The sequence below is a fragment of the Antedon mediterranea genome, chromosome 9, assembly GCF_964355755.1.
Source record: "Antedon mediterranea chromosome 9, ecAntMedi1.1, whole genome shotgun sequence".
Taxonomy (NCBI): Eukaryota; Metazoa; Echinodermata; class Crinoidea; order Comatulida; family Antedonidae; genus Antedon; species Antedon mediterranea.
The window spans coordinates 2486715-2498815 of record NC_092678.1 but is presented as its reverse complement, the minus strand read 5'-3'; the positions used below and the strand labels follow the sequence as shown (position 1 = coordinate 2498815).

Sequence of the window (12101 nt, the reverse complement as noted above, 5' to 3'; positions counted from 1 at the left end):
CAAGTTGACAAAGATTAATTACTTGTCGAACATTTTGTACTGCTATTACAATATTGTATATTAATGAAAAAAAAATATTATCATTGGGTTGCTACCACTTGGTGATGGGGGTGGCAGTTTAGTGCTTTAATGTGTCCTCTTCCTCTTAAGAAAGATAGGCCAATGTTAGTTCATCCAGGTACTGCAGTGGACATGAAACAGACTGAATGTTAAATATACACATACTTTTTTAATATTTCTACTTCATTAAGTAAGGCATCTTCTTTTCCTTTTATTCCTTTTTTGTCGATGCATTTTACTGCAACCATTTCTCCGGTAACCTTATCAACAGCTAAAACAACTTCACTGAAGGCACCACTGAAAAAGAAATAAATATATACACAAATTATTTTTATCATTGATATACTACTGTATCTTAATACTAATGTGTTTTAGAGATACCTCTATTTAGTATATGCAAGACAATCTATCATCAGGACACTGAGTTCCCCTTGCCAATATAGGAACTCATAACAGTCCTTTGATCTTATGCCTGGCTGCGACAAATACCAGCAGTACTGTACTATGTACACATTCTCCGCGGCATGTGGAACTGATCATGTCACAGCCACAGGTAAACCCTTCGATCTACAGAGCTTTGGGACATGTTGGTAATGTTATGACAGGCATACTGTAGTTGGCAGATAGCATGCGAGACAATTGTCAGTGTAGATGGTGTTTTTAAAAAAGGTATAATATTGTTATTTTGTATCTGAGCTGTTCTTTAATGGATCTGTCTACAAATTGCATGGTGTAAGAAGTAACAATCTAATTATTTTAAATAATACTTCAGAATTAATTAATGTATTAATTATTCAATGATCATTAAAATATGACCCAGAATAATTCAATTTCATCTTGATTCAACTCTCAAATTTGAATTCTCTACCATCTTGGGATGTAGATTTAATATTAATGGTGTGTGCACACACAACATAGTGCTTCCAGAGTATGCATAAAACAGAATTAATTATTAAAGAATGAATATATCATTATTATTATATTATTATTCCTACTGTATACAATGCTTCAAATATTAAAAGCAATTTCATTGCATAAATTATATTTATACATACAACAAAGGATAGTGACCAACTAATACATGAGATCTACAGACATTAACACTAAAGTAGGTCAGTATGCTCAACGCTTTAAGATTTAATGTCCTGTCTAATTTCTAAGAAAATACTTTACAAATGTCATCACTAAAAATAAATTAATGTTAACACAAAGTAACATTATACTGTTTTAATAATAATCCTAATATACTATAGGATTATGAAATGAAAATAACTTTGTTTACCACAATGAAGGATCCAAACCAAATTGAATACAATTTTAACTTTCCTTCAAATTTTTACTTAATTTTCTGCAAATTAGTTTGCTTTATTTTTTAATAAATGAAAAGTGAAAAATAAAATTGAAAACCAATTTATAAAAATATTAATTCATTAAAAGAAAAAAAAGAACATTGTATGAAATGGAATTAATTTGGTAATGAAATACAGTAATTATCAACTTATATAATATAATATTTTGACAAAGTTATTTATCAAATTTTACATATTTTTCTGTAAAAAAGTAATGAATATAAATATAAATATAATCGCCTGAAACCTTTCAAAGAATAGAATACATGCAAAATGCTCTACATATATTATTACGTCTGCAATTCTCGTTTATTTTCAATTATTTCTCAAAACAACCCTTCGATGTCTTAGATTGCCGAAGAGCATATTAAAAACGGAACCCTTGCCTGCAGCTAGAATATGAATTATTATGCATAGTTATTGAGATGTTATTTCATAGTCATGCTGTATCGATCATGAATACTTTTCATGGATATTATACTGTACTATAATGCTGGTTTTTATGCTCAAAAGTCTTTTAAACAGAAAGATGGAATGTAACCATATACTGTACATACAGTATGATGTAATATACTGTACATACAGTATGATGTAATATACTGTACATACAGTATGATGTAATATACTGTACATACAGTATGATGTAATATACTGTACATACAGTATGATGTAATATATATACAAATTTGTAAAGCGCCAATTCCAGCAACAATTAGTGATCAAAGGCGCTGTGGACTTAGATGTTAACATCTTTTCAACAACATTTTTCTCCCCTAAGGGTCACATCGTGTCATCAGCAGCCAACTACGGCGCCATTACGTCTGTCCACAACATTGTGTATGTATGAATTAGTACACCGGGGTAACCCCCTACTCGTCTCGAAAGATGTACTAGGTTCTTAAAGTGCACATGAGCCAGATGTACACTGGACCTACGGTTTATAGTCCTTATCCGAGAAGACTTGCCGATGTTATGGCTTTGGATTAAGGTTCCACTGTCTTAACCGCTCGGCCACACTCACTACACTCACTAACACTCGGCCACATACCCTATGTATAAAATGGGATATCATCAATATAGGGTGCAAATGCTGCAATAATTGTTCTATGAACATAATTATCACTTTACAAATATCCTACACTATAGTATATTTCAGATTGTATGTGCTCTGAAAATAGAATTCATGTTTTTATACCTTTATTTTATTTTATTTCAACTTTATTTATAGAGGGTAACCCTTCCAGCTGAACCCACAGGCCAGCTGATATTCAGGGGCCCTCTTAAAAATGACAAAATATATAAAACTATACTTAACTAATACGAATCTACTATATACATTTAAATTTAAAACTATTATATAAAAAAAAAAAATTATCCAAAAAAAAAATCAATTAAACAATTACGATAAAATGTGTTTTTTAAAATTAAATTTAAACGAGTTAATATTTGTACATTCTTTCAAAACAGAAGGTAATACATTATATAAAATACAAGCAGAATAAATAAAAGAGCGCCGGAAACATTCCAATTTAACTTTGGGTACCAGTAAGTCTCCCCTGGAAGCAGCCCTAGTCCTCATAGAGTGTATCGGAACAGTGGAAAATCGTTGGGTGATGTATCGAGGGGCAATATTGTTCATGGCTTTAAAAGCTAGGCAGCCTACCTGGTACTGCACCCTCTGTGACACATTCATGATGTGTAGAGATGTTAGAAGAATGTGAGTGCTGGTGCGAGGCGGAGCTTGAAGAACTACACGCATAGCGCGCATGGCATTCAATATCTAGAGGTATCATCCAAATGAAATGCTACAGTAGCATATTTTTCATTAAGGAATAAATTATATTATTTTGTATACTTCGGAGAGAGGGATATGATCGGTTTATCCAGGTAAGCAAGGCACGATATACTGTAGTCTATAAAGTAAGCTAGTTAGTAAACTGTGTCCATGCTACTGTATATAGTGTAGTCGTTGGGAAGTACACGGTCACAAAGTTTACTTGACCAATGTCCAGCAGCACCATCAGTACATCCATATAAATCATCCTGAACACAGGACATACCATATTGTGTGGAGCCTTTGTTTACACTTCAGCAGTCAATCGAGGTACGTATTGATTTACCAAGATCAATGGGTATGTGTATATATAGTGACTTTATAAACCATGCTGACTTTGGATTACACATCAATAAAAAGAACAAACACAAACTTTGGAATCATCAATATTTAAACTTTTTTTTTTTAAGTATACATGTACGTCCTGATAAAAAGATTGCATATTTTTCATTTTGATACTTTTACAAAGCTATGGAAATGACATTTATCATTAAATGCTACTAAAGAAGCTTTTAAAATTGGAGTGCAAGATAAGATAAACATGAAATGAACCTAAGCTATTACTATTATATCATATGAAAAATGAATCAAAGGCTTGAAAACAATTTTAATTTACAGTAATTATACTAAGATTTTATACTTCATTTGGTTCATTTATTGTTTTACTTTGAAGCGCAAATCTTTGTAACAGTCTACCTTTACTTTATAGAAAAATACTATAAAACTATCCTCAAAGAAACTCTTTATTTTTAAATTTAAACGTTATCTATGATTACAACAACATGATTACAGTATTCTTTAATTTTAATACACTTAAGTTTTTATATTATGTTATTATGTTATGAAAGTGACAAATAAAGTATTTACACATGTGTTGTTCGGGGTTAAATTTTATGCCAGTTTAAAACTTGGGTTCATTCCTTCTAACACTAATGTTTAGGTTCAATCATGGAAAGGTTCACACCCATACTTATTATAATAGAATCCAACCCAAGAAACAAAAACACCAGAAACAAATTGATTTCATTTTGAGTAATATGCAAGATGACCTAAAGTGTGCATATATTTAATCATTTTAATATTATTTATACAATAAAATGGCAGATTTTGTATTCTATTATTGTTTTTATTATTATTATTATTAATAATATTTAATTTCCATTTTGTTTTTCACATTCATGAATATTTAGTCTACATATTTTATGGAGAACTTCTTTCTAAATTTGTAAGAAAAGTGATAAGCTAGCGGAAGGTAATTTGATACTGTAAGCAATAGCGAGTCAATTATGGCCTCTCCATTGCTCTCATGGGATCAGAGTAGCGCGGTTAGCGTGTGAGCTCAGCCAATACAGCTCAAGCGACCTCAGTAGAACACTAAGAAGCGTTTTAATTCCATTTTCAGTGTTATTGATTTATTGTAATGTTTGCACATTCATATTTTTCTTTGACACGCTCATGGTATGTTTACGGTATTCAAGAATTACATCAAAGACTTTGTAATAATTATTCATTAAATATGAATATTATAAGGTATCAAAATATAATAAGTAGATATAATGTGAGAAAATCTGTGAATAAAATTGACTCAACCGTGACTCGAACTCTGTTTTCCTGTTCGTAGGCATTAATGGTGAAGACAAAAGTGACATTATGAAATGGTTCATTGGCCAGGTTAGCATCAAATGATTTCAAAACTGCAAAGATGAATATATCAAGGAAAATAAAGTTCAAACCGACATCTTTTTTGTATGATATGCAGGCACTGCCATTATCTACAATTTAATCATATTGCCAAAGGTGATTTTCATTGTCAAGTGATTTCATTAATTATTCTTCTCACAGATGACACTTTCAACAGAACATTAATAAGATATAAACAAAATATTTCAGGGGGAATTGTTTCTGTCATAAAAAAATACTGTATGGTGTGTGATATGATTTGAACTGAGGAGCCTGGGACCAGTAGGCAAGCCACCAAACTCCACTCTTAAAATGTCAGTCTTCGAGAAATAGTATTGCAAAAATTGGAGGAAATGAAAAAAAATCAGTTAATTATTATGAATGTTTACAAATATTCTTAAATAAATGTATAATATAATAATAAATGTAGGCGGATATTTATATTTGATTAAATGATTAAAAGGAATTGGCATTAACAAGTAAACGACCGCTTGCAAACCTGATATTAAACCTGTTTACACAATTGATTCTTGCTAAAAATCCAATAATTAATATTCCATTTAACCAACTAAATATTTGTTTTATCATTGTGAAAGTCAGCATATTGTTTTTATTCATTAATTAATCTATTTCTGAATGTCATGTTTGACAAATTTATACCAATTAGAGAAGTTATAAGTAGAAATTTGTTTACCCTACTGTATGACTGTATAGAAGTTAATGTTTTCTGTCCCTTATTAACATTTTTCAAAAGAAGGTACAGTATTCTCGCATGGAGTTATCCAGTATACAGTATATGGTCTCCATACAGTATATGGTCTCCATACAGTATATGGTCTCCATACAGTATATGGTCTCCATACAGTATATGGTCTCCATACAGTATATGGTCTCCATACAGTATATGGTCTCCATACAGTATATGGTCTCCATACAGTATATGGTCTCCATACAGTATATGGTCTCCATACAGTATATGGTCTCCATACAGTATATGGTCTCCATACAGTATATGGTCTCCATATGAATAACAGTCTACAAAATAAATATAGGCTTCTTCATTACTATAGTTTGCCTATTAACAACAAGGTGATGTAAACATTTGTGTTTTCCTGATGAGCCAGGGTCTATGTTCAATAAATAATGACATGCTTCACTTTAGCATTAGGCAATCAAACTACGCATTATTGTCAGCTAGTTACTTATTGTCATCTATCAACGCTCTGAATACAAAAGCACAAACACACTAATAATGGTTTGAAGGCAATTTCAATAGAAGTGCATTTACATAATGGTAAGCATATAATAATTTATATTATGTAAAAGTAGCATTTTTTTATTTTACACTACAGATAAATATGTATGGTTTAACAATATTAAATATTTCCTACAGTATACTATATACTTTGTCTATCTGTACCTTGTACAGTAGTACAGAGTTAAAGCTCTGTCTGCAGTATCAAACTTGATGTGACAACACAATGTGATGTGCCCATGTATATGGACATAATGATGTCATACCACTACCATATTTGGGTATATTATTACCATATTTGGGCACATCACACCTTTTTGTCAATGATAGCGTACAGAGCATTACACAGCAACTATACCGTACATAAGAAAATAATATTTATATTCAGTTCATTGAAACCAGTGCCAACTAGTAATATCATTATTAGGAAAGATAATGAATTGGAACATTCATAAGGGAATAATTATCTGAGTGGAGCCTGGCAGACAATTGTGCCTTTCAAATAAACCACAGACTGGGCACGAACACGTACCAAACAGCCTACTCAAGCAAGATTGATGCAATTAGCAAGATAGCGTAAAATCATTCAGTAATAATGCGAATATTATTAAATGATTATTAGTAGATTTCGTGCCATTCTTTAGATTAATGAGGTTCTTTTGGAAATAATCAGGGTTGAATTTTTAAAGCATGAAATATTGCATGACTTCCTTCACTTCAATTAAAACCTGGTTCATACAGTACTGTATATTGTCTTTAATTTGAAAAAGATGAAAAAATATATTATAAATATTTATACACATATACATATACAAATTGCTTTATTACAAGATGGATAAACTACAGTATATAAACCTTGGCACTTGGTTAGGATTGAACCCTGGATCTTGAAATTGGACAACAAGCTCATCTTTGTAGCTCAAACTTTATCACTTATACTTCGGTATATATTGGTCATATGCTGTACAGTATTACAGTAGCTAGAATGCATTTAACGATTCATTAAATATATAGAAGTATTCCTTCTTAAATAAGTAATGCACAATGTAAAATAGTAATAAATATGGATATAAAATATGGCCTAAAAGTAACCTATACAGGTATTCTGGTAAAGCTAGAATTGCAGCTAGTACTTAAATTGTACATAGATACTATTAATCATTATTACCTACTTTAATAAACGTTTTTAGTTACATTTCAGTAATGTATGTTAGAAATACAATAGAAAGTTGCTAATAGCAAAATATATCGTAAAATACTAAGGGTACTTTAACAGTATTAGAGTTTTTAGTAATTGTGAATTCTATTGTTATTTGAATACTTCTAATGCAAGTTGCATTTTATTAGGGTTCTTAGATGTGAGTTACAGCAACAAAGGATGATAGATACTTCAGGGTTTCATCAATATTGTAAAATAAAACATAAAAAACATCCACAAGCATTGCTTTTAACTAAAGTACAGTAGAGTACTATTTAAAGATAAAGTAATAGCAATAGGCCACTTTATAACCCTCCTACTACTGTTAAAGATCTTTCACCCATACTCCTTATAAAGCTCTGTCTACAAAATTGTGATGTATCAAAATTTGGTAGTAGTATCTCCAAATGTGGTAGTGATATGATGTCATCGTGACATATACGGGCACATCACATTTTGTCACATATACAGTACTGTAGTTTGATGGTGTAGGGCACTTTACGGTATAACCTCCAACATACTGTCAAGACCTGTCAGCCCTACCGATTCCCTTAGTACTGTTGTATCTTCAACCTCTGTGTTAGTCTAGCCAAGAACATGAAAACAACAAGCCTTTTTTTAAATCAATTTACATCACTCCAAAATAACATTAAGTAACATTAAATTTAGCTGGAGTACAGTAGATCACGTTATTGTAGTTTAGCTGTTGGCTACGTGTTACTAAATTATACACTTTACCTTTAGCATTGATTGACATGAACCAATAAAAACTGTCATCATTAATATGTATTTTGAACTTTCTTAACACTTTTAAAATGATTTACTATCCATAAATTACTGTCTGAGTATAGGGATTAGACAAGGCAAAGAAGTAGATAAACTCAATACCTACTCCCAGTATTATTCACAATTCTTATTAAGCTCTGTCTACACTATCAAACTTTATGTGACCAAATATTGGATGTGCTCATATATGTCATAACGTACAACAAATTATATATCTTAAATAATGATTTGCAATCACAGACAATTTGTTTCCACTATAACATTGTTACATCCTCATAACCAGAGAATTGAAAGACGACGTCCAATTTTGCTAACAAAATCTGCCTTTGACTTTAGCCGATAACCTGGTAACCAGTCTAATTAGCCAGCATCAAAGTGTCTCGTCCTTGCCTTATCACATGACTCTCACTTGAAGACTGATAGCCAACTACTAGACAATCATGCATATTCTAACCTATGCTATGTAATAACATCAATTAATAGCAATCAGTAAAGATAATAAACACATTTCTGTCACATCCTGGTACGTGAAAGGTTTTAATTAGTACACTTTTCAGGTAGAGTACTTTATCCTGTCTAGGTTCAATTAGCTCCATGATATTTGTAAGAAATCACTGGTCCATGATAAGCTAAAATGCCTAATTAGTTTTACTGTGATAATAATAATATTAATAATAATACTAATGACAATAATTATAACATAATCATAATCCTGATAGATAATTTTGAATATTTGAATCTTGGAGTTAAAGACCTATTATTGGAGACTTGGTACCATCAACCTTGCATTTTACCAAAAATGTTTTTGTTTGTTTAAATTAAATATTTCACTCAGGGGCTCCTCACAAGGCATAGCCTTAGACTCCTAGAGGAGCCTCTGCAACAGGGGCTCCTCACAAGGCATAGCCTTAGACTCCTGGAGGAGCCTCTGCAACATATATGAGCTTAACAACATAATGTGGAAATATATAACAACAACAAAATCTAAATAGAATGAAAAATATGTACAATATATATTATTTTTAACTCCTCACAAAAAAATAATTGGGTTTTCCTCCTAGTCGAATTTATAGTATTTTAAACTATTTTTTAACATTCTAGAAAATATCCTAGGTAAAGTTCAACTGACCTAGGCAATAGCTTTTTGATATATCACAATATCTATTAAATAAATACAGACAAGCAGATGTGTTGAAATGTATACAGACATCTGTTTGAAACGCATCAACCTATACTACAGTATCTGTACTTTAGGTCTGTTACTATTTTTATAATCATATCAAGATTACAAGTACTTTTATAACATTTTACTAAGCAAGTGAAGAAATGATTGGCAACAAAAACTTGTTAACATCTCCCTCCACTTTTTTTCGGGCCACGTCTTTTTTTTTAATGACAAAAAATTTGCAAAAATCTTTCAAAATTGTAACAATATAGATTATCACAGGAATAATTTTAGTGAATTAAATGTATTTTTGTAGTGATTAATTTGTTCATGTTTCAAAATGGTTGCATGAACCAATGTCGTTAACCTAATAAAGTATACATTAAGAAAAAAACATAATATATATTTAAACTTGCCCTCCCTCATCTGAAATTTATTCAGAGGTTGACGCTTAACAAGAATATAATATATATATTTTTGCCTTTATGTTTGAGTTTGTTTTCATTTTTATGGAAAATCCTGACTGACGATGGTGTTACGATCATCGTTATTTCTGGTTAATAAGTCTATTTCTAGAATAAATCATTTAAATTCGTAAATCACTATTGAGAATATAAACATTATTGCAAAAGACAATGTTGATTCATAATCATTACCTTCATTTCACTAAAATATTGTACTGGTACCACACACTTATATAACTACAAATTAAGTGAATACCAACATTACATAATACATAGGACTATATACATAGTAGGTCTAAAACTGAATATGCCTACTATGGGTATGACATGCCTACTATGTATGGGTATGACATGCCTAGCCCGATTGCTAGCCCAACACAAACGTCTGTCTTTCTTAACAAAAGCAGACAACAAACAGGCTTCCAAGGGTGATGTTCTCACCTCCAGCTCAGCAACACACAACAACACAACAAAGCATCATACTAACTTACGTTCCAAGGACATGCTTCAGTTCGTATTTCTCGGTTATTTTCTCCTTCCTTTTCTGGAAGATCGGCATGATTAGTTATATGGTAGATTACTACAATTTTACTATCCAAAATGATAACAGAGCTTAGCCTCTTTCCTAACCCCCACAAGCGTCACTACTGATGGGTTGTGAATTTTCGTACCCGGACTTAGCTAACACCTGATCTCGGGAACTTCCTGTCAGAGATGGTGTGTAGAATTTTGGTAAATAAAAAACAAAGACTTACAAATGACGTCATAATTAAGCAACTACTTAGAGGGCGCACTTGTGGTTCCAAGTAGCACCAGAATGCGATGTATTATTTTTATTTCGCCAAAAAAATAAACGGTACACAAAGATGAATAGAAACACCAAAATATGTAACAATTAACACATTTTAAAGTTTTGTCCCATCATGAATTACCAACATTGTGTTGTTGAATAGGATAGACATCCTTACCCGTATTTTGGGTGCAAAGATTTCATTTTGTTTAATAGATGCATAAATTATCATAATAATAATTATATGTAATTAAAGAAATTGGCACACACCTGCAATATGTAGGCGTATACTAAGGCATCCATGCTAAATATTATTAGTTTAAAGAAATTGTGATTGGTAGTAGAAAAGTAGATTGCAAAAATAACTTTAGGGACAAACCTATTTGTATAACATTTATTGTAAAAGAAAAACATAGATTACTAATATCAAAACACAATGTACTTCCGCACGCGACGGTATTAAAATCGAAACCACGTCTAATGTATAGCAAAAAGGTAATCTATCTAGTTGAGTCATTTTCGGACCCAGTAACGTACACATTTTCATTTCATTTGGAGTAGAGGAGCCTACGAACTCAAAATGATGATACAAAAATTATAAATTCAAACTGAACGAACTTTCTTTAATCACTGAGAATTGCTTCCGTCCCCAATTTTACGATATAAAACCATTTCCACGTCGGACAAACATCTATGTTTTTTAATGAACGTGATTTAAAAAAAAATCTTACGAAACATATCTGACCCTGAATAAAATTAATATACAATTTTCCTAATAAACAAACCTTTCATATTACCGCCTGAAATTGGTGTTCAAGGCTATTTGATTACTGTATAACCACCACCCCAAAGTTGGCTCATATCTTTGCAAATTATGATCGGTTGCCTCAATTTTCTATCTCCTTTGTGAGTACTGTTTGTCTTACGTCGTAGAAGGTCAATCGCCAATGCTAATTGATTATCGAAAGTAATTTTTTGGCTGCCACGATACTTACCCGAACCTATACCAAGATACAATAACAATTTGTATGCTAGATGACTTCATCGGAAGTTGTAGCTATGTGTCACTTATAGTAGAAAACGTCAATTGTCTTTTGTTTGTATTTTAAAATTTATTTGGTATAAAACTAAACTGCAATTGTAAGACTTACGCAGTATTTTGTAACTCAGGCCTAAAACCAGAACATTCAATATATAATATCACTCCGATAATAAATGTTCATTATGTCGTCAACTGCAGGAGTTGGAGCAGTACTCGTGTTTATATTGTTAATGCCTTGGGATTGTTCTGCTAAAATTTCGTTCGTTGAAATGCCAGAATTTAAAGAAGTAACAGAAGGTGAAACAGTATCTTTCTCTTGTGTTCTTCGACTAACATCTCCAGAGTCTGGCTACAAAACGTGGATTACATGGGAGACTGGAGAAGGCAACCTCTTGATTGCCAGTGGCAGTGATACCTATCTGACAGACACAAGATACGCAGTGAATACATCTAAAGAGTCGTCAGACGCATCTATCAC

At 31.7% G+C, this 12101-nt stretch overlaps 1 protein-coding gene across 1 annotated transcript in view; it reads right to left on the bottom strand.

The window, feature by feature from the left end:
* Nucleotides 1–10516, bottom strand: part of LOC140059516 (calcium/calmodulin-dependent protein kinase type 1D-like) — a 48023-nt gene extending 37507 nt beyond the window's left edge. Inside the window, exons 1-2 of the mRNA XM_072105445.1 lie at nt 10283–10516; nt 226–357 (exon numbers count right to left, since the gene is read on the bottom strand). Of these exons, the coding sequence (XP_071961546.1) occupies nt 226–357; nt 10283–10350 (200 nt within the window). The 5' untranslated portion in view covers nt 10351–10516. The remainder of the gene's footprint in view (nt 1–225; nt 358–10282) is intronic.
* Between the last annotated feature and the right edge of the window lie 1585 nt (nt 10517–12101).